Source organism: Adiantum capillus-veneris, chromosome 21, assembly GCF_014529385.1.
Source record: "Adiantum capillus-veneris isolate H3 chromosome 21, ASM1452938v2, whole genome shotgun sequence".
Taxonomy (NCBI): domain Eukaryota; kingdom Viridiplantae; phylum Streptophyta; class Polypodiopsida; order Polypodiales; family Pteridaceae; genus Adiantum; species Adiantum capillus-veneris.
This window is the reverse complement of record NC_140951.1, coordinates 3,432,398-3,459,973: the sequence shown is the minus strand read 5'-3', so window position 1 is coordinate 3,459,973 and position 27,576 is coordinate 3,432,398. Positions and strand designations below refer to the sequence as shown.

Here is a 27,576-nt window from a genome sequence, read left to right as displayed (position 1 = left end):
GGTGTTAAACACCCTAACCTTGGTTTTACCAAGGTTCACAGACAATCCACTATCCTCTGCAAAGCTGTGCAATGCATCCAACTGTCTCTGCATGCCCTCTGGTGACTCTGATAACAACACAATATCATCAGCATATAATAACAAAGGGATCCATGTACCTGCTAGCTGAGCGCCTCTGTCGCCCACTGTGTCAATGTAGTCAGAAACCTCAACTACATAGATACCAAATAGTGTAGGGGACAAAGGACACCCCTGTTTCACTCAAATAGTGGAATGAACAATGTCAGAAATCCCCTCAAGAGTGCGTACATGGCCAGTCACTGAGCTGTATAAAGCCATGATCCCCCATATGATCTCTGTGGGTACTCTCAACTTCAGAGAGAGAGAGAGAATTTATTAATGTGAAAGGCTGAACTCGGAATCTCAGACAAAATAATGTCCATGTGTGAGAACTGGGAACAATGATGTAAAGGGCAACGAGAAAATTTTGAAGTTCTAAGGAGTTCCGGATAAGTATGGGAAGCAAGCAAAACAAAAGCGGAAATGGAAATGGCAATATTAGTGGGGATGGGGAGACAGAGAAAAAAAGTAGAGTATAGGTAATTATGCTTAGGTCAGGTTTATTTTAGGATTTTGATGGTCTAGAGTTTGGTGAAGTAATTCAGTGACATCAAGTCTAGTCATTGTTTATCATCATTTCATCTGATACTTCACAACTTACCCATTAATGACTCCACATCATCCTAAGGTTATTGACCATTCTTGAATTTACCTGCAAAAATAAACTAGGCCTTAAAGCATGGTAAATATCATGAAGTCTCAATACAGACTCTTCCATAATGTTGTGTTAGGCTTTTTTTGGCCATAAAGAGTGCTGAACTTTTAGGTTGAGTGGATGAGGTAAAGCGTAGAGATTCAAAGGAACTGTGCAGTGTTCTCTTTGGCTAAACATGGCTGCTTTGAAAGAGAGAACATGAAGCATAAGGAGGCTGCTGTTGCTTATCGTTGAGTTTCACCAAGATAATTATAATGTTTAGTGCTAGTGAAGTTGGTTCAGAATATTTTAAGATAAAATGGGTCTTGCTATGAGCATGCAGTTTGATTTTCCACCCCCTGTGCTGTACAGCTACTAAAGCACAGCAGTTCTCGAAGCCATCCCTATAGCAAGTTTGGAACAGGTGTGTGAAACTTGGGTGGTTTTGAAATGACTAATAGTCAAATGTCTTTTCATAATCAATCTCATTGGAATTTATACCCTACTGCTTGATGTTTGCTACTTGTTTCAATGTTCAGGCAATATTGAAACTCTGGACCTTTATCCAAAGGAGAAGGGGGTCGACACACATAAGGAACTACTAAAGTTTTATGATTCTCATTATTCCTCAAACCTAATGTGTTTGGCAGTCTATGGCAGAGGTAATCTGGAATTTGCTTTACCTTTGCTGTTCTGAAGTCATTCTTCATTGCGATATCCTTTCTGCAACTTAAAAGAACTCCACAACAGCTGCAGTTATGGGTACTTTGTGCCACAAAGTAAAAGCTTGGTTGTTATTGCAGAAAGTTTGGATAATTTACAAACACTTGTGGAGAGCAGGTTTGGTGCTATAAAAAACACTCAAAAGGAGCGTCCTGCCTTTCCAGGACAGCCTTGTGGAGTGGAAAACCTTCAAGTATGTTAAATTTTCTTCCATTTGTAGTCCCTGTAGCATGTGACCTCATACTGTGAACGCTTAATTGGATTTTCTGCTGTTTAGAACAGTTGAATGCTACTCATTAAGTTTTCTTCTTTGGAACGATTCTAGATCATGATAAAAGCAATTCCAATCAAAGAATTGCATTCTCTTCTTTTGAGTTGGCCCATTGCACCGGAACTGCTTCGTTACAAGGAGGCGCCATGTCAATACATCTCTCATCTCCTTGGGCATGAGGCGGAGGGGTCGTTATTTGCTCTTCTTAAAAGCTTGGGTAAGGGAAGTTCTGTAACCTGAAGTAAGTAAAACTGATAATATTGACAAGACCAGGGGTGCTAATGCCCCAAAATGCATAGCTTCATTTAAAGTTGTAGTGATGCTAGCTAGGAGGCATTATGAAGGCACATTTTACCATTATGCTCAAATAAGAGTTAGGCACATCTAACTTGAAGCCAGGTCAACTGCATGCTTTTCAAAGTATCATGGAAGGATGTTACAATTTCGAAAGAAACACTAATCTAGATGACACTAAAACTGAATTGAGGAGAGAAAGATATCACCCCTACCCTCTACTTGAGCATCAAAGAATGTTGTGGACTGCTGATCCATGGAGAGTGGTTAGACAAGTTAATATCGCTTGTAAGTGGAAAGCTTCTAGGTAAAATTGCAACACATGAGGTGACTCAACCAGTTCCATATCTTCTATGTACTTTACTTCCATTACTGGATACTTCTTGAATGTGATGAAATTGTTTCTAGCAAATCTTTCTGTTGACGTTTCTTTCCCAATGTAGCAAAACCTGCAATGGAACTAGGATCTCGTCCATTTTTTCTTCTCTCAGCTGTTCATGTGAAGCTCCAAGTCTTTCGGTAGAATACTCAAGAAAGTCCTAAGAAGATTTGCAAAATATGCATTGTGTATCTTCTTGCAGTGTAGTGAATTCAACCGATAAGCTACATTACTGATCTTTTCCAAAACTTGAGAGACCCACAGTAATGCATACTGAGCTTGTGTGCTTCATCCATATTGTGCATATAGCTGTCTGTACTAACGATTTGGTCCTTTTATACAAAAATGGGTGGAACTTTCTTTCTTCCTTCAACTGTGTGTGCAGTATTGATTTACGCACATTCCACTGTTTAGTAGTGTTCTCAAGTTTCTTTATGCTTTAAACATACATCTAAGCAGATCCAAAATGTAGATTTATTATCCACTTGTCAAAGAAGATGAGAACTTCAACGTTGCTCCCATGTTCTCAAGCAAGCCCCGTCGTTTTTGGATCACATTCACTAATGCTAAATTATGGCATGCCACGATATGAAAATGTTTTGCATTAATTAAATTGACACACCTCCAGATTCTTCCTACAGAAATGTTCTCGCTTAATAAATTTACATACGATGGTCAAGGCCGAGTTAATGCCTGTTTGAGTTCTTGGAAGAGCAAAGACAAAATGCTCGATGACAATTCCCATGATTTTTTTGGGTATTTTGGTAGACAATGCTGGTGCCTTATGCTTGTCAAATTTGGCCTCTTTCTGTATTATTATCTGGGCCATAGCATGCTATAGGGATGTTGTCATTACATGTTGGCTTCTGGGCGGAAAAAGCAAGAGTTGCAATGATTGGAAGCGTGCTTGCTTCCTTGATGAAGGGGCAATTGAGACTTCGGTCTCATTGCATGTTGCTGGAGGCATTGCTTTGCACTCGAATTTTTCTAGATTGGCCATTTCTTGTCAAAATGTTGCTAAATTTGTCTCATAATTTCCATGCACATTAGGTGGATCTCAGCACTAGAGAAATTTCTATTATCCCCAAATCCTACCAAAATTGTGGTAGAACTGTATCGCTTCAAGGCTTGCGAAGAAATCTCGCAGAGCTTCTTTCTTTGCTTTCCTTCAATTCTATTTGATTCCGGATTACATGCATTCAACTAGCATAAATGCATCTAATTGGCATTTATGTGCTCAATTTTGAAGTGTAGAAGTCCTTGATTCTTAATTTTTAATGTACACGCTCTACTCTCTTAATTAACATCAATTCTAAGTGCATGAAATCACGCTCCATCATATTGTGGAGATTAGAGTATGCAAAGTGGTAATTGACCTAAAAATTGTGTGTATGTGTGTGTGTGTCTTGCTGTTTTAAAACTATTTACTTATACACAAAAGGAGAGGATAGTTCAAAAGACAGTTGGCTTTAGACAAGGGACAAGGAATAGCACAAAACTGACTCAGTTTTTGATTCATTTTTGTATGTAATAGGAGAATAAGGTATCATTCTAATGATTTTGTTCAAGGGGTAAACGGAAATGTTTGTTTACAGTGTGGAAAGGGTCCGGTATCAATGACGGACAATAGCAAAGCAAAAAAGATTCTAAGAGAAGATATAGTCCTCACGTGCATGCATGCAAACAAGACAACAAATACGTTAGCCTTAAATACGTATTACAGGTGTCGATGGACCCTATCAGTTGTTATCAATGTCCATCTTGCAACCTTTTTTAACTTAAACCTACTATTTAAAACACATGTGAATTACTGGAGTAGTTTTGTTTGTTTTGTAATCGTAAGGCCATTGCTTTATTGTTTAAGGTGTGTTTTCTTTTTTGTTCTTTTTCAGGTTCATTTTTAACTTGTAATCAGATAGGTCATCACTCCTTTAAGATTCAAGTGAGTTTATAGGTTATAAATAGGGTTATTATTTACCCTATTTTTAAAAAAAAACTTTAATATCTATTTATTTAGACTAAGTTTTGATCAGAAGGCCACTACCCCTTCTGATCCAAGTGTTTAAACCCATATATGTCCCATTTTGTTTTTATGTGTTTATGTAGCTTTGGTTAAAGGCTGTTCCCAAGATTTGTATGTTTGCCAATCACTCTACTAGGTACATCATGATCTTGAATGTCTTAGCGTTTGCGAAAAGACACCAGTGGTGGGTGCTAAACAATGGCCCACTTTATAACCTTTTTACAGAATCTTTCTTTGCAATCCCTCCAAAAAAGTTTGCCAAAAGACACCAGTGGTGGCTACTTATTTATAACAGACATAGTACTTTGAGATGAAAAAACGAGTTTGTATAACTGTTCCTAGATAAGCAAAAACTGAGAAAGCATTTAAACTCTTTTCATAATCTTATGCCAAAGTTGTAGCTTATTTACCCAAAAACCCAGTTGTTCCTACCCGAGATATTAGCCATCCCGTCATCTCACTTAAATACTCTTTAAGTATTAAACTGACAAAGTAGGATTAACTAAATCAATATAACCATGCCTAGAGAAGGAGCCTTATTTTGCTCAATCAATCTCCAGGCAAACCAAATAAAACATCTTGAGCGAAAAAAATACAGGCAAACTCCATGCCTTTCCCTCCTTAGAAAAAACCCATGCAAGAGACGAACTAACGATAGAAAACCAACCACAAAAGGATGCATCAAAAATTTAGACAGTAGGATCAATAAACTCTCTCTCATTTTTCTAAAGGACCAATTCAAAGTATATGCTTAGTGCGGCAGATTAGAGCAGTGAGCCAATATTTTTAAACTAGTTCAAAGTATATGCTGAGTGCGGCAGACAAGATCAGCAAGCCAACTGTAAGTTGCAATAAAACTCAAGCCAAGTAAAGCAGTGACACAATAAGTTTTACAGTAGAATGCATCAACTCTCTCTTATTAAAAAAAAAAAAAACCCAGTTCAAAGTATATGCTGAGGGCGCCAGACTAGAACTATAAGCCAATATTTTTTTAAAAAACAAATGTAAGTTGCAACAAAACCCAAGTGAGGTAGAGCACCGACTTGAGATGCATTATCATGCTCGACCAACTCCATTACTCCACAGTTAACGGAAATGCCCTCACGACTCTCTGTCACATACACCCACCATGCAATCGAGTATAAGTGAGGGGCCAAAGCAATCCTCACCTCTTTTTATAGTAGAATCACAAAGGTTGAGCCGTTTTTGTATTGCACAGCATAGCGAATCCCACCCGATCTGTATACTCAACAGGTCCAAGCTTCAAGGCAGATAATTACATGATCCAGCGGCCATGGTTAGATAGTAGAAGCATAGGTATGGGAGAGAGAAGGATAGGGTAGGATTTCATACAATAGCGTAGCAGGATCTCGCGTGCGTGCTAACAAGAGGTGTGCGGTAGGGAGGGAGAGAAGGGGAGCAGGAGGGGCGTGAAGGGATACAGTAAGAACGCGTTAATTACCCCACCCTTCTGGGTGCAATAAACTTTTTAAATGTCGCGTACTCAAATCTAGACAGAGTAAATCAAATATCAAGCGTCCACTAAGGGACCCCATCCCACGAGGGGCTTAGGAGATGATTATATTATAGGCAGCCAACGATTGGCGGTTCCCACGCCGGTGAGAGAAAACCATGACCCAAACTCAAGGGGGTTTGCTCTCACCACAAAAATTGGGAAAGTACCATAGAGATAGCACTTGTTTAAGTTCGAAAACAAGCTCAGGGTTCATAGTCTCAATAGTGTTGCCAAGAAATCATGTGGTATGTGTGTGTAAACGGGGTTTGAATCAAAGCAGATGTGTGTAGAGTGTGTTCACACTACTAGGTATGCTTTAGCCAAAGCATGGATTAGGTAAAGGGTTCCAGGTGGCCATAAGCTATCCAAAGGAGCAACTTGTTCATCCTGTCCCAACCGTTGCTTCAAGGGGCTAACATGGCACACGGGATGGACAATAATATTGGAGGGGAGGTGTAGTTTGTAGGAGACATCACTAATCTTGTTGATAATTTAGAATGGTCCACAATATTGTGAAGATAATTGTGAATATGGCCGTCCTGCATTAAGACCGCTCCCCGAGACGACCACACGCATCACAGTAAACCTCAAATGGTTTCTACAAATCTTGTAGAATCAACATTGCACCCGTCATCAACTTTTCTTTTAGAGTGTTGAATGCTGCAATGTCTGATGATCCTCAAGAAAAAGGAACCACTTTTTGAGTCAAAATGTGTAATGGAGAAGCAATCTTTGCAAACTTTTGAATGAATCGTCTGTAATACAAACATAAGCTCAGAAAGCTGCGAACTTTATATACATTCTTCAAATCTGGCCAATCTTTAATGGTGTCAACCTTGGTCGTGTCCATTTTTACACCCTCTGCATAGACAATGTATCCCAAAAAGTGTACCTCTGGCAAGTAAAACTTGCTCTTTTCCCCATTAACCACCAGTTTATGTTGCCTGGAAAACTTGTAATAGATGGTGTCTGTGCTTTGCCTCACTCTTGGAGAATACAATGATGTAGTCGAAAAGGTGCCCACAAGTAACTAGTACTCTTTGAAAATCGTGTCCATCATTCTATTGAACGTTGTAGCAGCATTTGTGAGGCCAAAAGGTATGATTAATACTCATACAATCCAAAAGACATCTTGAACGCGGTCTTGTATACATTGCCAAGAGCGAGCCCTGATGTGATGATAGCCACTTTTCAGGTCGGTTCTGCTAATGCATGCAGAACCCTGTAACGTGTCCAATATATCATCAATCATGGGTATTGGAAACCTGTTCTTGATGGGGATTTTGTTGTCAATGCACATTCTCCAAGATCCTCTTTCTTCAATATGAAAAACACTTGCAAACAGTAAGGTGATCTGCTGGGCTGAATTAGACCCTTTTTTAGAAGTTCTTTTACTTGGTTCGCATTTCCTCGTTTTGGGCTCCGCCAACTCGGTAAGGTGGCCGGTTCGGTGGCATGCTGCCAGGAATCAGATCAATTGTGTGATCTTCAGGTCGCTATGGAGCTAACTCTCTTGGCAAGCCCTCTGAGAAACAATTGGCTTGAGCTTGCAGAAAATCTTGTTGTTCCTACTCGAGGTCGGAGTGATTTGATGTTTTATTGTCAATTATTTCATTCAAGTAGGTCAAGTAAACAAAAAGACTGGATTTCTTTACTATTGAAACGGTCGAAGCCGATACAAGTGGGAGGGACTTGCCCTTTAATTTTACATGAAGTATAATATCTCTATGCTTTTCGTTTTTCAATGTTCCCTTGGTATCTCTATAGTCGACCACAATACTTTCTTATGGTACTAGGGGATTCCGAATAGAATGTCACACCCTTCCAAAGGCATGATGTAGAAGTCCTTCTGTCCTACATACCCCTCACAATGCGATTGGAGTTTTCCTAATGGCAACATCCAGTCCCATTTCTTCGTGCATAATAGCAAGTCGAGCAGTCAATTCAGTCGAGATGAAGTTGGCCTTGGCTCCTCCGTCAAAGAAGTTAAGGGCTTCTTGATCTCATACTTTGTCCCAAGCTATGCAGAGCTCCGTACTTTCATCCATCTGTACAAGGTTGGTCCCCACAAAATTTGGTACGAGTCTTGCCTTGGTCTTTCCTTTCTAAGCTCGCTCTTCTGCCATTTTGGAATTCTCCGGCATTCTTAGCTTGATGACTGGACGCTTTGTTAGGGCACTTGGCAAGCACATGCCTCTGTTCCCGCATCCATAACATTTTCCCTCTTTCCACTACACAGCGCGTTGCTCGGCTAACAATCTAGGGTCCGATGGTTTCTTTTCTGTTCCTTATCCTTCTTCTTGTTACCATTGGGTAGGTGAGTGTGCTTGTGTGCATACCAAAGCCCTGTTTGGCATGTCCCATGAGTCACTGCATGGACACGGACTTCTTCTGTAGGCAATACCTCCGTATCTCTTTGGGAAGTCCACAACAAAACCACTCAACTTGTTGCTTTAAGGTTATCTTTTTGAAAGAAGAAACAAGTAGAAAAGTATCTTAAAATCTCCGGCTATAGGTATCTAATTTGTCATCCTTGGTCATCCTCAGATGATTCCAAGCAGTTATCACGTCTTGTTCGTATTCCTTTGTGAGCCATGAAGAAGTGGAAATTTGTATGAACTGCAACCACTTAGTTGGTGCTCACTGCTTCCCTGCGTAACAGCAGGATAGACCATCTTGTCCTTGCATTCCCTTTTAGATATGATGTCGCTCTTCGTACCTTGGAGTGCTATGAGTAACGCCCTCTTGAAAAGGCAATGTCAAACTGCTAGATAAAAGGGAGGGTTTTTTGGTATAAAGCCTGAAAATGTATCAAGCTTTAGAGCCTGCCCACCCTTCTTAAAATCCTTGGCCTTTTTGCCTCTATCTTCAAGATGGTTGTATCGGTTTGCTTGGACATATATTCTCTCTTCCTCTTCTACATTGACTTATCCGAATCCGAACTCTCAGTGGAAAAGGAGTCCTCATCTGAAGTGTCTGAATGCTTCCTAGACTACTTGCGGGATTTGCTCTTCTTTGTCTCCTTCTTGCCTTTCTTGCTTTTCCGAGTCTTTCTCCGCTTTCGGTCTTTTTTGCTCCCATCACTAGAGTCAAAGAAAGACGAACTCTCTGAACTGTCAGAAGAGGACGATGATGAACTAGGATCTCCTCAAAGAGAACACGTTTCTTCGGTTTACTAACAAGTGGCCGGGATAGTTTGCTGCTCGACTCTTTTTCTGGTCTTCATGAGTCTGCTGACTTCGTCGCTCTACAACTTCGTCAAATTCGTCCTTTGAGTACACTTGCTGTCTAGATGCTGCTGGTGTACGTTTCTTCTTAAGAGCCGACTTAAGAGGTGAGTTGATGTGAGTTGATGGCGGCACGCCATCTAGAGTGCACCTCGTCAAGTGAATGCTTCGCCAAAAATTTTGCATATTGGGGATCCTTGGAGTAACGTATCATTTGTCGAGCACAATCGTTGACATTGAATCTCTATTCTTTCAAAGGCTGAGGGTGGAAGCGGACCATGCTCCTCTCCTAACTCCTTGGAAAGAGGTCTGCTCCTGTTGGAATCCTCGTTGGTTTCTTGTGCAACAGTTTCCTCTTGGTGGGATTCATTGACTGAATCCATGTGTGCTGCAAGTAAAGGGATTGAATCCTTCGTAGAAGAAGAATTGATTGAGCTCTGATACCACTGTAATAGACTTGGACACTCCAAGCCAAAGATCTGAACCAACACACGTGAGAGAAATTGAAACAACTGAATAGAACTGAGAAAAGAGAGAGTCACAAATTGATGACATAGCATGCTAATAAGTGTCCCAACTTATGGGCACCTGCGATAGGGATCTGCGGGAAACTAGGAATTATAAAGAGCTGGCGGATAGCTACTGGAATTTCCACAATTCAGCTGAGTTGTTGACGTGGCTGTCCGTAGGGATTTCCGCATATCACACTGGCTGTGGTGACGTGGCAGGCCGTATGGAATTCCGCTTTTTGCGTTGCATGCTTTTGGGAGCCTAATGCTTTTGAGTTGAAGGCTTTTCATGTATTGCTTTTCCCCAAGGCCAAGGGCCTTTAAATAAGCCCCTTTGGTTCTCTCTGGCTCATTGTGTGCTGACAAGCCGGTGAGCAGAGGATTCCCAAGGGCAAATGTACTTTGTTCAAATATAATTACAAAAAGAAACACCGACAGGGGCGCCAGTCTTTGGGGCAAACCTCTCTGGGCATGGAACTACGCCGGGCTGTGTCGACTCAGTTGAACTATGAATCAAGTGTGAAGTATTTTGAAGTTATTTTCTCTCGTGTGTCGTGTTAGATTCCAGACTTGGGGTATCCTAGTTTGTTACAGTGGTATCAGAGCTTCTCTTCTACCGGGATATCCGATCCTTGTTCTCGCGACAGACATGGATTTAGGTAAGAATCAGATGACGACTCGTGCCACCTCAGGAATGAGAGGCACCACGGAAAATTCAAATGGATTAGCAGATCACGAAAATGGGCCACCTATGCCTACGCAATATCAGCAAATGGAGATGCTATAACAGACTTGGACACTCCAAGTCAAGAATCAATCACGACAGCACCAAATACCACTTCAAAACAGTGCACAGTTCACAATAGATTTGCATTGGCCCGACAAAGTTCCGTGCCTAGAGATATTGGCCCCAAAGACTCGCACCCCTTTCGCTATTTCTTTTTGTATTAATCAGTTCAAAGTACCAGAGTGGATCGGGTCTCACTCTTAGACTCTACGTCCAGATGCTTTGCAGAATGGGAGCCCAAACCACATATTTTAATGTTTACAAGGGATGCCAAAAGCAGAGCCCCAAAGCTTCTGATCAAAACCCTAAATTAAAAGCAAAGGCTCTTTTCCTCTCTCAAGCTCTCTTGAGCTTTAGAAAATAAAGTAAATATTCTCTCTTTCTATCTCAAATTCCGTAGAGCCAAAAAGCAGCCACGCAAATTCAGCCAGCGTAAATTCCGGGCCTTGCCGTACGATGCCACGTCAGCATGTCAGCGCTTTTTCCGGGATTCCCTGCTGCCCTTTTAGGGTTAGGGTTAGGGTTAGGGTTTTTGGCAGATTTAGGGTTTGCAGGTTTTAGGGTTAGGGTTTCCAGAAATTAGGGTTTCAGCAGCAGTCAGGGGATAGATGCAACGTCAATAGCATGTTGATGAGTGCGCAAAGTAGATGCTCGAGCTTGCAAAGGATCCACTAGTGGTATGCCAAATTTTTGATCTGGCACCATCTTGACGAAGTTCAAAGAAGTGCAACAAGGGCACTGATTACCTCGGTTATTTGGGCTGTCAATCTTCTTTTGCAAGTGCAAGAAAACGGAAGAAGCATGTACGCTTCGAAGGACTGTCCAGTTCATCCTCTTTTGACAGTTCGGATAGCTCTTCCTCTTCCGATCGGAGCGAAGAGGACAAAAAGGACAAGAAACGAAAAAAGAATCAAAGTTGATGCTTATGTATACCACCTCACGAGTGCTACCAGTTAGCTATGGCATCTCAAAACTTTGCTATGGCATGGATGCAAAGGAGGATTGGGGATTCCAAATATCTAGCAAGACTTCAAAGATTGGCAAAAACAACATGCCTTGTATGTTCTGAAGGTTGTTCGAGAAATTTCTTGGTTTACATATGAGCTGTGCTCGAGGCACATGAAGAAGATGAGATTTTGGAGCCATGTTGTTCTATATGAAGCACCGCCTGTCATGCACGAGGATTTGCTTAAAGAACATGGTACAAGACTTTAAAAGAACAATTGTTTCTTGTCCAGTGTTCTAGATTTGTTATGTTTTGTCTGTTGTCAACACAATCATATATTTCTTGTTAAAGCCTTGTTTTAGGTTGTCAAGAAGAAGGCAAAGAAGAGTGGATCGGGTTTAAAGTACAAGAGTGGATCGGGTCTAACTCTCAGACTCTGCATCCAGATGCCCTGCAGAGTGGGAGCCCAAACCACATATTTTAATGTTTACAAGGGATGCCAAAAGCAGAGCCCCAAAAGCTTCAGATCAAAAGCCTAAAAATAAAAGCAAAGGCTCTTTTCCTCTCTCAAGCTCTCTTGAGCTTTAGAAAATAAAGCAAATATTCACTCTCTTTCTATCTCAAATTGTGTAGAGCTAAAAAGCAGCCAGCGCAAATTCCAGGCCTTGGCGTACAATGCCATGTCAGCATGTCAGCGCTTTTTCCTGGATTCTCTGCTGCCCTTTTAGGGTTAGGGTTAGGGTCTTTGGCAGATTTTAGTGTTTGCAGGTTTTAGGGTTAGGGTTTCAAAAGCAATTAGGGTTTCGGCTCTCGGGCAGACACGTCATCACTTTGTGACATACCCCCCTCTTGAAAGCGTTGTAATCGCCCTCGATTACGCCTGCAAAACAGACAGAGGCCATAAACCGTCTTAGCACACACTGACTGTTAGTACCTACGTACTAGGAACACACATCTAGCACATGTACCAATCGATAGTCACATCACATGACATCACAAGGCATCACTAGACATCACAGGACATCACATGACATTCAACATTCATTCGGATCTTAGACCATGATTTATCGGCAATGTAGCTAGCAATTGCATCTAGATCCAATCGGGACCTCATCGATGTCCGATTGACTTACCCCTATTGCAACCATGTCTATTCGGGATCAATCAGACCAAAATGGTGCAGTCATTTCGTTTATCAGTTCCTGCACTTAAAAGAAGACAAGAACAAATCCGTATCATAATCAAGAATTCCATTTCATAAAGTCATACAACAGAATATTGTTAGCTTTCGGTATCCCTGAAGCTCAAATAGACATCAGTGACTCTAGTATCAAAATCAAGGCATCTGTTGACAAAGGAGCGGAGTGACTCCCCTCTTGTGCATCCCATTGCACCAGATATCCGGCCAAGCTGAATTCTTGGTTCCATTTGGAGTAGACTATGCTAAACCAAAAGCGTCGAGGTAAAGTTTCACAATTTGAGGAGTATTTGCCAGGTCCTCCTCCTCCATCCACTTCGCATCCAATGCAGGATAGTTCTTGAACTTAACCAAGAACCGCCTTCTGACTTTACCTTTATTCTTCGTATCCTTATGTGCCAAAATCTCTTCAGGAACAAGGATCTCCTCGTTTTCTTCCACTTTGGGTTGCTCATCAGGCTCCCCATCATCAGGCACATCACCTTTAAAAGGTTTCAAGAGACTCACATGAAATGCATTGTGAATCCTCCAAGTATCAGGCAATTTCAATTGAAAGGAGACATCATTTATCTTTTCAGAGATCTGGAAAGGTCCGTAGTATCGCATACTAAGATTTGGAAAAAGCCTCTCCTTTCCCTTTTTCTTTCTTAGTCGTGTCTTCTCAAAACGTAAGAGCACCCAATCATCCTCCTTCACTTTCAAGTCGCGACGATGGCGATCCGCTGCCTTTTTCTGTCATTCTTGAGATTTTTGCAAAGTTTCGCGAACCTTGGCAAAAGCCGTATCTAAGTCTCGCGTATATTCATCCGCTTCAAAAATCTTATCTTTCGTGCTTAGGAAGGGTGGAACCTTCATAGAACCTTCAACAATCTCAAATGGCGCCTTCCCCGTGAAGGAGTGTATTGTGTTATTGTAGGTAAATTCCACCAAAGGTAGGTACTTTTCCCATTGAGTCTTCTGATCCGAGATATAAGACTTCAATAAATCTAAAACCACTGGCCCGTCAGTCTGCGGGTGGGGAACGATGACGAGAACTGCAACCGCGTGCCAATGTTCTCCCAAATTGCCTTCCAAAACAAACTTGTAAATCTGGGGTCTCTGTCGGAGACAATCGTCTTAGGCATGCCATGTAATTTGAAGATCTGGGCCACAAACAGTCTCGCTAAGTGATCCGGCTTGACTGTTTTCGTCACTGGAATGAAATGAGCGTGTTTGCTAAATCTGTCAATAAGAGTCCAGATACCATTGTGACCACTCTGTGTTCTCGGGAGATCAGAAATGAAATCCATTGCAATACTTTGCTAGGGGCGGGTGGGTATGGGTAATGGCTGTAACAATCCCTGTGCTTTATGCCTGTCAAACTTGACCTTCTGGCATACTAAGCAACTGCGCACAAACTCTTCCACATCCTTCTTGAGTCTCGGCCAGAAGAAGTATTTCTCTACCCCTTTAATGGTGGTAGCAATGCCGCGGTGACCCATAAAGGTGGACAATGGCATTCAGTCAGAACCTTTTTACTCAACGGCTGTGTAACGCACAACATGGTTTTTCTCATCAAGTAGCCATCCCGAATGGAATATCCTGCTACTGTCTCCCCATCTCGTATCCGTGTGAAAACGTCTGCAAAATCTGTATCTGTGGCATACTGGTCGACCATATCCTCGAAGCTCCTATGATGTATCGCGGAAATAGCCAGAACCAACGGCTTCCGAGACAAAGCATCTGCCACCACATTCGTCTGTCCCTGAACATGGACAATCTGGAAGTGAAATTGTGACAAGATGTTCGCCCACCGCATCTGCTTTTTGAAAGCTGCTTCTGTGACAAAAAGTAGCGCAAACTCTGATGGTCTGTAAAGACAGTAAAATCCGCTCCGAGTAGGTAATGCCGCCACTGAGTAAGAGCATGGATAATCACCAAAAGCTCTTTCTCATAATTCCGTGCTGTCATTTCCAGCCTTGAGAACAATCGGCTCTCGTAAGCAATAACATGGCCTTCTTGCATTAAGACCGCACCCAGACTACAACCACAAGCATCACAAAATACTTCAAATGACTTTTGCAAGTCCAGCCAAGGCAAAACAGGTCCCGTAGTAAGTTTCTCTTTCAATGTCTGAAAGGCAGTCACCTCTGGGTCCCCACGAGAAAGGGACTCCTTTTCTGTGTCAAGATATACAAAAGGGAAGCAACCTCTGCAAACTTTCGAATGAATTGCTTGTAGTACAAACACAGTCCCAAGAAGCTTCTAACTTCATGGACATTCTTCAAATCGGGCCAATCGCGGATAGTCTCTATCTTGGCCGGATTCATTTGCACTTCTACTGCTGAGAGAATGTGTCCCAAAAAGTGTATCTCTGGTAGGAAAAACTCACTTTTCTTTGCATTAATCACTAACTTGTGACCTCGTAATGCCTGAAAGATTTGAAGAAGATGATCTCTGTGTTCTGCCTCATTCTTGGAGAAAACAATGGTATCGTCAAAGAAAGTGCCAACAAATAGCCTGCACTCTCGAAATATCCTGTCCATCATCCGGTTAAATGTCGCAGGAGCATTGATTAAGCCAAAAGGCATCACCAAAAACTAAATAACCCAAAAGTCGTTTGAAAAGCTGTCTTGTAGACGTCTCCCGGTGCGATTCTGATCTGATGATTTTCACTCTTCAAATCAATCGTGCTAAAGCACGAGGATCCCTGTAATCTGTCGAGTATATCATCGATCCTAGGAATCAGAAATCTGTTCTTGATGGTGATTTTGTTGAGAGCTCTATAATCGATGCACATTCTCCAAGATCCGTCTTTCTTCAAAACCAACAACAGTGGAGAGCAATACGGTGAAGTACTAGGGTGGACAAGACCCTTTTCCAAGAGGTCTTTCACTTGGTTCATAATCTCTTCATTCTGTGCTCGGCTCACACGGTAAGGTGGCCGGTTCGGTGGTGTGCTTCCACGTATCAGATCAATGGTATGATCTTCAGGTCAAGCAGGTGGTAACTCGCGTGGTAGGCCCTCTGAGAAGCAATCGGCGTGAGAGTGGAGAAAATCTTGGCGTTCTTTATCAAGTTTAGACATATTTGTCCTATCCTTATCGCTCAATTCTTTCATAAAGATCGAGTAAACAAACAGATTGGATTTCATTAATTTAGAAATGGCCGAAGCCGATACAATAGGGACAGACTTGCCCTTCAGTTTAATGTCAAGTACAATGGTTCTGCCCTTCTCTGTAGTCAATGTCGCTTTCCTCGCTCGATAATTGACCACGGCGTTGTTCTTGTGGTACCAGGGAATCCCCAAGAGAACATCACAACCTTTCAAAGGCATTATGTAAAAGTCCTCATGGCCCAAATACCCCTGACAATGCAACCGAAGTTTGCCAATGACAGGTGTAATGGCTACACTATGTCGGGTGCCGCTAGAACAGCCTCCGCAAGTGGTCCCATCCGATCGGGAGTGATCTCGAGCCGTGCTGCCAATTCCGGTGAAATGAAGTTGGCCTTGGCTCCTCCATCAAAGAAGATCAGGGCCTCTTGGTCTTTCACTTTGCCCCAAGCTCGACAAAGTTCTGTACTCTCGTCCATGGTGTTGGGATCGGTACCCACACAATCTGGAACTAGTCCTGTTTTCATCTTGTCTTTTCTTCCACGTTCCTCAGCTGCTCTCGAAGTCTCAGACCTGTCGTCGTCCTTGTCATTCTGTTCTTTCTGTGCCTTTTTAGGGCACTTCGCGGAGATATGTCCATGTTCCCCGCATCCAAAGCACCACTTCCCCTCCTTGATGAAGCGAGCTCTCTCCTGAGGAGTCAGCTTGGGTCGTGCATCCTTTCTTTCTGGGTTGCTCTTTCTCTTTCTACTTTCATTCGCTGAAGTCTGCTCGGCTCGTTGTGTCATGACCTCATCGGTGGGGTAGGTCAGACTGCCAGAGTGAATGGCAAAACCCCGCTTCGCACGGCTCATCAACTCCTGAATAGAAGCTGACTTCTGTTCCAAGCAGTGATCTCGGATCTCTGTAGGTAGACCCAAGGTAAACCGCTCAATCTGTTCTCGGAATGAGATCTTCTTGAATGAAGAGGTGGGTAGAAAAGAGCTCCAGAATCTCTCGCAATAAGCATCCACTGTATCTCTCTTGGTGATCCGAAGATGGTTCCAAGCAGCTCGTATATCGCGTTCATACTCTTGAGTCAACCAAGAAGAAATAATAAGCTTCTTAAATTTCAGCCATTTAACTGGCGAAGTCTTGTTTAAAAGAAGCGTGGACCACCAAGTTCGAGCATTCCCCTTAAAATAAGAGGCAGCTCTCCGAATCTTGGAGTGCTCTGAGTAGCGTCCTCCCGCGAAAGCCATGTCAAACTGTCACATGACACATCCCAACCCTATGTGTCCGTGGACAAGCTACACCACAGCAGGGTTCAGTCAGTCTCGTCAAGTTAGATCAACAATGATCTGGCACTTTTGTGAGTCTATTCGTAGACCGTGCATGCCCAGTCACTTAGCATAGATGCATATCCTCCGGTTGCACACAGCATGATCATCGGAATTCTCATCAGAATCCATTAGCATCAGGTAGGGGAATTTTCCAGTGCATTTAGCCTATTTTCCTATTTATTGGGATTTTCACTTATTATTTTTAAGTGACTTTCCAACAAAAGTAGGTAGGGCAATTTTGCTAAGTTAATATATAAGCAAACCAAAGCTCACACTTTCTGGTAGAAGAGGCAGCAGGAGCTTCCCACTCAACAGGCAACTTCTCAGCAGTACCCCCCTCATGACCCCTCATCGCCATACCTCCCATCTCCCCCTTGGCGTTTTCCCCACAGCATCAGCCTCGCCGTCGATTGCCATTGCTAGCGACTTCCTACAGGCAGTCAGCCTTGCGTTTTCATCACCAAGAAACCTCATTTTCAGCCAGCGTTTTTGAAGCAAAAACGCCAGCAGACTACAGCTTTTCCCAGCGTTTTTCAGCCATCAAAAACGCCAGCAGATCTGTACTCAGCATAGGAGAAAATGCAGATTTCAGCCATTGCAGAAACGCAGACTTTAGCCCTTACAAAACGCAGATTTTTAGCCAAAGAACATTAGCAGATCAGCCCCCAAGAAGGTTGCAGATGGTGCCCCATTTTCAGGCATAAAAACACAGCCCAAAATAGTCATTCTCAGCCTTGACACAGTCCAAGAAATTCAGCATCTAGAAGATCTCAGATTTCAGCCCAAGTCGCCGTCGTCATCACCGTCGTCGTCATCGGCATAGTCCCATTGCATCAGTCCATTGCATTCGCATTGTACACCTTTGTGCAATCAAAGTAGACCACTCTCACCGACGAGAGTGGGGCCTTCGGAGGAGGGTTTTACAAACCTCTCGGTGTCGTATCTCTTCTCTCTCCTTCTCTCAGTCTCATTCACTTGCACGCACAATCCACTCACTTTGTCGTGACCACAACACTCTACAAGACGGAAAGCTCTCTCTTTCCCTAAGAACTAAAGTCTAAAAGAAACCTTGAGCAATAAATATCACTAATCTTGAGAAAATACAACATTCATTCTGCTGCACCTAACATTGGTATCAGAGATTTGGAAGTGTTCTGCATTACTCAAGGAAAGAACCACAAGAACCACAAGAATTTTTTTTGCTTGTTGTGATCGCACGAACCCAAGTTTACTTGGGCGTGGCGATTCCTAATCGTGTTTTGTTGAAGAGTGACAGGAATCCCAAGAAAGAAGGGCTTGTCCAACCTCCCCTTGTGTCTCTTTTCACTTATTGAGAGCGGACCGTGCACTTAGTAGCCGGCCAATCGACGTGAGGTGGGAAAAAGCAACCTTGGTGTGAGCGCAAGGCCGCCAAGGGGTGCGCCCGCAAAAAAGGGTAGAACTCGGGTGAAGAGAAGATCCTTCTCCAACGCGATTGGCAAGCGAAAGAAAACCTCAAGACTCAAGAACCTCAAGAACCCAGGATTCTCACGAATCAAGGACCTCGAGAACCTCAAGACCCTCAAGAACCCAAGACCCGCAAGAACCCAAGTTCCTCGTGGACTTACGAACCAAAGACCCCCAAGAACCCACAAGAACCCACGATTGCAGAATGGTCATCACTCGAAGCGGAATGGATACTTCGCTTGGAGGTGATGAGCATGAGAGAGGCGAAGAAGAATTTTCCCCACCAGGAGGTTTTCCGGACCCTCCCCCTTTTTCATCTACGACAACGATTGCACTAACTCCAATGGAGGAGTTGAAGCTGTTGTTTATGGAACAGACTTTACAACGCAAAGCAAGAAATGCCGTAAGAATGGCGGCCATAGCGCGTGAGTACGAGCAAGCACGCTTGGAAGCCAAAGAACGACAAGCCAAATTTGATCATGAATTCAAAGAAATGGAACGCAGACACGCAGAAGCCGAAGCAGAAAGACAAGCAGCGAACAAAGCAAGACAAGCAGAATTTGATCGCGAGATCAAAGCAAGAAGGGAAGAGCGCTTGCGACTCTTTTCTCAAGCTCAGGCACAGATGCAATAGGCTCAGGAAAAGAAGACTCTCTCAGTCTCTTCTTCTCCAAAGCATGATACACAGGATTTGCATGATTGTGTGAAGCATGATGATGATTTGATTGACAAAGATAAGCATGATGATTTGAATGATATTGCTAAGCATGATGATTTGGATGATAATGATGAGCATGATGACAAGCATGATGATTTGCATGATCAAGATGTGATTTCTCACAAGCATGACGAGTTACATGAAGAAGACGTGATTGTTCACAAGGATGATGTGTTAGTGGATGCTTTTTCTAGCGAAGCTAACCTCATTGTAGATTTGATCAATCACCAAGAATTGATCTTGGCTTTCGAGTCGAGGTCCACAGATCCCCCACAAGAAGATTCGATAGATCCCGAAGAAGCGATCTTGGCTCTCAAGCCTTGGTCCAAAGAACCAACACAGTATGTATTATGTGTTCACAGGATTGATACACACGCATTGTGCGATTGTTTCGTTCGTGATCGTTTCCTGTATTTTAGTCAGCATCGTTATGTGATCCCTTTTCCTAGGCATGACATTGTATGTTGAGCACGTTTCTATCATGGATGAGCACGAATGTATGCGGATTGTTCATGAAAAGCTGAAAAGTTTGTATATAAGGAAGTCGCATTCCATGTCTCTTCCTTGGCATGACACAGTTTCCGAAAGAGCACATGATTGTATGAGCACTAAGCATGGGCATTTCCATTGTGATTTGCCACAGTTGATTGATTTCGATCAAACAGAAAAGATTCGACCTCATTGTTTGCATGTGTTTGACGAACTGGTTGTCACTCTGCCTATTTGTTCATCTACGTTGCATGCACAGTCTTTAGAGAAGACGAGATTTTTTTCCTTCACTTTACATGGAATGGGTATGTTCATGGTTTTGTGTTGGAGATGGTTTCAGGAATTTTCAGCCATGGAGATTCTTGAAGACGAAAGAAGCAGGACTCTAGACGAAGTTGAAGCAAGAAAGGAGATTCTGAAGACTTTGAGTTGCTTTCGGCACGGCCCAAAGAAGCAAGCGTTGCAGACCTTTATGAAGTTCAAGTACCGCTCGACCCACACAACAGAGTGGGCCGGCGAAGAGTCCCTTCCAGGATTCCGGATACTGTTGGCCATCTCCCTCGACGCCATACAGTTCGGTACCAGTACCTCACTTTCAGCCATAAAAACACAGCCCAAAACAGTCATTTTCAGCCTTGACACAGTCCAAGAAATTCAGCATCTAGAAGATCTCAGATTTCAGCCCAAGTCGTCGTCGTCATCACCGTCGTCGTCATCGGCATAGTCCCATTGCATCAGTCCATTGCATTCGCATTGTACACCTTTGTGCAATCAAAGTAGACCACTCTCGCCGACGAGAATGGGGCCTTCGGAGGAGGGTTTTACAAACCTCTCGGTGTCGTATCTCTTCTCTCTCCTTCTCTCAGTCTCATTCACTTGCACGCACAATCCACTCACTTTGTCGTGACCACAACACTCTACAAGACGGAAAGCTCTCTCTTTCCCTAAGAACTAAAAGGAACCTTGAGCAATAAAGATCACTAATCTTGAGAAAATACAACATTCATTCCGCTGCACCTAACACAAACTGCTGAAAAAGTGTCAAATTTGATCGATTGTCCACCTTCCTTAAACTCTCGGACTTTCTTGCTTTTATCTTCCAGAAAGTCATACTGGTTGGCTTTATAAAAATTCTTCTTGTTCGCATAAAAGTTGCCGTCATCAGAGTCTGAACTGTCTGTAGACGAGCCCTCTGTAGAACTGTCACTCACTGGGCGATTCTTTGCCTTTTTCTTGCCCTTTGCGAAGCGTTGTTTCTGTCTTCGCTTTTTACCTTTTCTGTCTTCTTCGCTCGAATCCGAATGCGAAGAAGAAGAAGAAGAAGAAGAACTGGGTACTCCTTCAAATCGAACATGGTTCTTGTGTTTCTTTGCCTTATCAAATGTTGACTGACAACCCAAATATCCTGGGAAGTCATTGCCTTTCTTTTGCTTTTTGCCGTGCTTTTTGGCATTGTTCTGCACGTCAAAAAGCTAAGCAATCCGTGCATCAACCACCTCTTCTAATTCCTTCTCTGAATATTTTTTGTGAGCAGAAGGTTTCTTGAGGGCGGGTTTCGAGGGTGGTGGTGTGGTTTTTTGCCACTCCTCCTGCACTTCCTGAAAAGAAGTCTCACTCATATCTTTTGCCAATTTCGGGTCCTTCGCAAAACTGAGCATTATCTTTGTTGCATCGCTGATCAATTGACGAAGCTTCATCTCGTTGCTCCGCCTGAGTAGGCCGAGGCGGTCTATACTCTCTGCCGGAATCTTTGTTGTGATCCTTGCCCACATCTCCGGATGCAGAGGGAGTCGATTGATCCTTGCGTAAAGCCATAGGTGCCGCGGAAAAAAATTTGGGATTGGATTTCTCGTAGAAGAGAAATCGACCGTGCTCTGATACCACTGTAACAGACTTGGACACTCCAAGTCAAGAATCAATCACGATAGCACCAAATAACCACTTCATAACAGTTCACAGTTCACAGTTCACAATAGATTTGCACTGGCCCCGCAGAGTTCCGTGCCTAGAGATATTGGCCCCAAAGACTGGCGCCCCTTTCGGTATTTCTTTTTGTATTAATCAGTTCAAAGTACAAGAATGGATCGGGTCTCACTCTCACACTCTGCGTCCAGATGCTCTGCAGAGTGGGAGCCCAAACCACACATTTTAATGTTTACAAGGGATGCCAAAATCAGAGCCCCAAAAGCTTCTGATCAAAAGCCTAAAAATAAAAGCAAAGGCTCTTTTCCTCTCTCAAGCTCTTTTGAGCTTTAGAAAATAAAGCAAATATTCTCTCTCTTTCTATCTCAAATTGCGTAGAGCCAAAAAGCAGCCACGCAAATTTAGCCAACGCAAATTGCGGGCCTTGCCGTACAATGCCACGTCAGCATGTCAACGCTTTTTCTGGGATTCCCTGCTGCCCTTTTAGGGTTAGGGTTAGGGTTTTTGGCAGAATTTAGGGTTTGCAGGTTTTAGGGTTAGGGTTTCCAGAAATTAGGGTTTCAGCAGCAGTTAGGGTTTCGGCCCTCGGGCAGACACGTCATCACTTTGTGATAGATGCAACGTCAATAGCATGTTGATGAGTGCGCAAAGCAGATGCTCGAGCTTGCAAAGGATCCACTGTATGCCAAATTTTTGATCTGGCACCCGCTTGACGAAGTTCAAAGAAGCGCAACAAGGGAAATGATTACCCCGGTTATTTGGGCAATCAATCTTCTTTTGCAAGTGCAAGAAAACGGAAGAAGCATGTACCCTTTGAAGGACTGTCCAGTTCATCCTCTTTTGACAGTTCGGATAGCTCTTCCTCTTCCGGTCGGAGCGAAGAGGACAAAAAGGACAAGAAACGAAAGAAGAATCAAAGTTGATGCTTATGTATACCACCTCACGAGTGCTGCCAATTAGCTATTAGCTATGGCATGGATGCAAAGGAGGATTTGGGGATTCCAAATATGTAGCAAGACTTTAAAGTTTGGCAAAAACAACATGCCTTGTATGTTGTGAAGGTTGTTCCAGAAATTTCTTGGTTTACATATGAGTTGTGCTCGAGGCACATGAAGAAGAGGAGATTTTGGAGCCATGTTCTATATGAAGCACCGCCTGTCATGCACGAGGATTTGCTTCAAAAACATGGTACAAGACTTTAAAAGAACAATTTTTTCTTGTCCAGTGTTAGAGATTTTTTATGTTTTGTCTGTTGTCCCACACAATCATATATTTCTTGTTAAAGCCTTGTTTTAGGTTGTCAAGAAGAAGGCAAAGAAGAGCAGATCCCGACCCGTTTTGAGAGTCCTACTGAGGATTCATCCTCCTCTGAGAGTTCGGATTTCGATGATCACATGTTCTATTCAAAGAAGAAACACTTATACAGAACCAATCAATATGATTTTCTCGAGGACAAGGACAAAAGACTGAGGAATTTAAGGAAGGTGGACAATCAGTAAAGTTTGAATCCTATTCAGAATTTCGAGATGCTCCCAAGGCTTAAGCCTTTATTCAGTAGTTTGACATAGCATTCTCTGGAGGGCACTATTCAAAGCACTCCAAAATCATGAGTGCGGCATCATTCTTAAAAGGAAATGCCCGAACGTGGTGGTCCACTCTTCTTTTACGGAAATAAGCCCCTACCAAGTGGTTAAAATTCAAACGGCTCTCTTTTTCTTTTTGAATGACTTAGGAGTACGAACGAGATGTGATGACCGCTTGGAACGATCTTCGGATGACCAAGGCTGACACTTTGGATGCTTATGGTGAAAGATTTGGGAATGCTTTTCTAACGGCCTCTTCTTTAAAGAAGGTCACTTTTAAGCAACAAATCGAGCGGTTTTGTTGTGGACTTGCTAAAGAGACCCGAAAAGTGGATATCATCAGATCCAAATCGCTCCGGGAGATGTCTACAAGACAGCCTTTCTGACAACTTTTGGTTTAAATGAATATTTGGTGATGCCTTTTGGACTCACGAATGCTCCAACAACATTTAATCGAAAATGATGGATAGGATTTTCCGAGAGTATTGATCTTTTGTAGGCAATTTCTTTCATGACATTATAGTTTTCTCCAAGAATGAAGCAAAGCATAGGTATCATCTACTACAGGTTTTTCAGGCCTTGCGAAAGCATAGATTGGTTATCAATGCCAAATTCTTACCGGAGATACATTTCTTGGGGCACATTGTCTTAGGAGGAGTACGGATGGACTCGGCTAAAATCGAGACTATCCGCGATTGGCCTAACCTAAAGAATGTTCATGAAGTTTGAAGCTTTGGGCTTGTGCTCTTATTATCGGTGATTCATTCGGAAGTATGCAGAGATAGCTTCACTGTTGCATTTGGTGACTCAAAAAGGAGTCCCTTTCACGTGGGGACCGACAGAGGTGACTGCTTTTCAGACGCTCAAAGAAAAATTGACTACCGGACCAATGCTGGCTTTGTCGGACTTGCAAAAGCCATTCGAAGTTATTGTGATGCTTGTGGTCGTAGTCTGGGAGCAGTTTTGATGCAAGAAGGCCATGTTATTGCTTACGAAAGCAGGATGTTTTCACTGGCAAAATTGGTAGCACAAATGTATGAGAGAGAGCTGTTGGCAGTGATGCATGCTCTTACTCAATGGTGGCACTATTTACTCGGAGCTGATTTTACAGTCTTTACGGATCATCAGATTTTACGCTACCTCTTGTCACAGAAGCAGCTTTTGGAAAAGCACATGCAATAGCTAACATCGTGTCATAGTTTCAGGGATAGAAGAATTTAGTGGCAGATGCATTGTCTCAGAAGCCCTTGGTTCTGGCTATTTTCGCAATTCATCATAGAAGGTTCGAGGATCTGGTTGACCAATATGCTACATATCATGACTTTGCTAACATTTTTACTCGGATACAGAATGGGGAGACAATTTCAGGTTATTCCATACGGGATGGCTATTTGATGCGGAAAACGATGTTGTGTGTTACACAGCCTTTGAGGGAAAGGTCTTGACAGAGTGCCATTGTCCACCTTTTACGGGCCACCGCAGCATAGATACCACCTTGAAGGGTGTGGAGCGTTATTTCTTTTGGACGATATCAAAAAGGATGTGGATGATTTTGTTCGTAGTTGTTTAGTATTCCAAAAGGTCAAGTTTGACAGGCATAAGGCACAAGGACTACTACAACCTTTAGCCATTTCCATCTGCCCCTGGGAAAGCATTTCTATGGATTTCATTTTTCATCTCCCCAAGACCCAAAGTGGACACGATGGCATTTGGATTGTCATTGACAGATTTATCAAGCAAGCTCACTTCATTCCAGTGAAGAAAACAGTCAAACCTGATCATTTAGCGAGACTGTTTAGTGCTTAGATTTTTCGGCTACATGGCATGCCTCAGACCATATAGAGATCCCGGATTCACAAGTTTGTTTTGGAGGGCCATTTGAGAGAACATTGGCACGCGGTTGTAGTTCTCATCGTCATTTGTCACGAGGACGTGGCAGTTATTAACCATGTCACCAGGATGTGGCAACTGCTTTGGTTGTTGGTTTCTTTCCAATGGGGTTTATTTTATTTGTTTTGAGACCCTCTTTTTGAAGTAGCAAACGGTCGGACATTGTATGGCCAATGTGAACGGTAGATTCACCCGCAGACGGGAAGTGGTCGGCACTGGAATTCGTATGGTAAGAGGATGTCTAGGCTCAGAGCAAGATCATATAGGTCCCCCCGTCGCACTTAGCAAGTTGGTGGATACTAGGAAGTGAACTCAATTAAGGCATAAAGTCAAGGTGGGACTACCAACAAAAGGTATCCGACAGTTGGGCCACATTGCACTTTCGGATGCGGTCCCAATGAGGATAGATGGTGAGAAGATCAGTGGGAGCCCAACGGAAGCATCTCCTAAAATTTAGGGAACTGCTATTTTGGGCCGTGAAATGTGTTCGCGTCATTACCTCCGGTATGACTAAGGGAACACTTTATAACTCTTCCGTGAAGTCAACTGACGCGTCGGTTGGGATATTTTTAAGCGGCGAACCCGAAACGGGAAAATGCTTGTAAATGCGCCAAGTGTCACATTTTCGTGAACTTGCCTCTTCCAGAAAAATGGGCGCTGAATTTTTAAGCTGGAAAGGCCTCATTATGCAATCTGTCACACAGGTTAAGAACTATGGAGTGCTTCCTTTCCCTCTCATGTACAGTGTGGTGCTAGGAGTGATGCCCTGCACACTACACACTGCTCTCTCTCCTCCCTACATGCAATTATGTGATGCCCCATAATAGGGCTCCTCATTTGACTGATGTATAGCTGTGTGGGTTCATGCTTTTGTGCTGAGGCAAGAGCCTCCTTGAGCAAGAACAGGGGTAGCTAGCTGCTACTCGAAAGCAGACACTGGTGAGGGTCATAACCTCACCATATAGGTGCAAAATCAGCGCTGTGTATGCGCTGTAATTTGACTGTTTTTCAGCCATACAGACGCCAGGACACTTGGGAATTGTGTCCCACTGGCAGACGACAGCTAGGGGACTGTTTGGGGCTGAAAACAGGGCAAAAACCAGTAAATACAGCGTGCTGAATTTACTGTTTTTGGGCAGGAATCAGAGGGTATACGCCAGTGCAAGTGAGTTCTAGCAGGGGAATTGGTTTCGCGCAAGTTTTGGGGCTGTTATGCTGCCGAAATTGGGCCAAACTAATGGTATCTAGGTGGATACACGTGAAGGATTCCCAGGACCTTACCTTGTAATTTACCCTCCTAAAGAATAAAGAAATACCGAAAGATGCGCCAATGTTGGGGCCTACGGGTTGTCGGTGTTTGCCGGGGAGCATTCTAGCTTCCGAGCCGTGTGTGTGATTAAGTGTTAATTCCCGTTACAGGTCTCCTTTGCAAAGTGCTCTGTGTGTGTGTTTAAAGTAAAGAATTTCGGGTGAAAGCCAACACCTACCGCCCTACGGGCCGGTTTCATGGTTCCGTTGCCGGGACATCAATCACTTTTTCCTCAAAGAGTGAGCCTGGATTGTTTTGGGATAAAGACACAGAGTGTAGGAACGCGGGGATTACACTATGGCCGACAAGGGGAAGGGAATTATGGAAGAGGGTTCCTCTTCAAAGGACAGGCAGGAGATTCCTATGGTTTTTGAGGTTGGCGAGAGCTCACGGCCACGTCAGTCTGTACCTCCTGTCAACGTGAATGTCCCTAGAGTAGTACAGGGCTTTATGACTGGGCAACTTGAGGATGATGCGTTCAAGACTCAGTTAGTTGCCGCGGTGAATGTCTTTTCGCAGCTGGTGCAGAATCTGAGGTTTATGGAATTCTTGCAAGCGCCACCAGTGCAACAGCAAAATAGGCAACCTACACCGCGTACAGATCTTGTTGATGCTCAAGCCCAGGTACTTCATGTGGCGCAGGAGGAAAGGGAACATTCGCATGTTGCGGAGTTGGGGGCTCCAAAGCAGGTTCCTCCCGTGCTTGAACAGGCGGCTAAAACGCCTATTCCATAGGTTATGCCAGTTCAGCCCGCCACCTTTCAGAGCCAACACGCTGTCTTGAATGGACAGGCAGCTGGATACCAGGCTATGCACTCAGTTTTTCCACCACCCACGGTACATCTCGGGTATTTCGGGGGTGGATCAGTGTTCGAAAGTATGGCTGGTTATGCGCCTGGAAGTCAGCCGTACATGCCAGGAACCATGCGTTGAATAAGAATACCATCAAGAATTGGTTCCCTATTCCTAGAATTTTTGATATTCTCGATCGTTTAGAGGGTGCTGCAATTTTCAGCAGGATAGACCTTAAGAGTGGGTACCATCAGATTCGTATAAGGCCAGAGGATGTGCACAAGACTGCGTTTAGAACGACAGTTGGTCTTTATGAGTTTCTAGTGATTCCGTTTGGGCTAACAAATGCTCCTCCCACGTTCAACAGAATGATGGACCGGATT

The 27,576-nt window shown here is 43.3% G+C and overlaps 1 protein-coding gene across 1 annotated transcript in view; it reads left to right on the top strand.

The window, feature by feature from the left end:
* The window catches only part of LOC147430469 (insulin-degrading enzyme-like 1, peroxisomal), a 211,002-nt gene that overhangs the window by 52,961 nt on the left and 130,465 nt on the right, over positions 1-27,576 (top strand). Inside the window, exons 7-10 of the mRNA XM_086493095.1 lie at positions 1,127-1,178; positions 1,294-1,416; positions 1,558-1,670; positions 1,803-1,965. Of these exons, the coding sequence (XP_086349221.1) occupies positions 1,127-1,178; positions 1,294-1,416; positions 1,558-1,670; positions 1,803-1,965 (451 nt within the window). The remainder of the gene's footprint in view (positions 1-1,126; positions 1,179-1,293; positions 1,417-1,557; positions 1,671-1,802; positions 1,966-27,576) is intronic.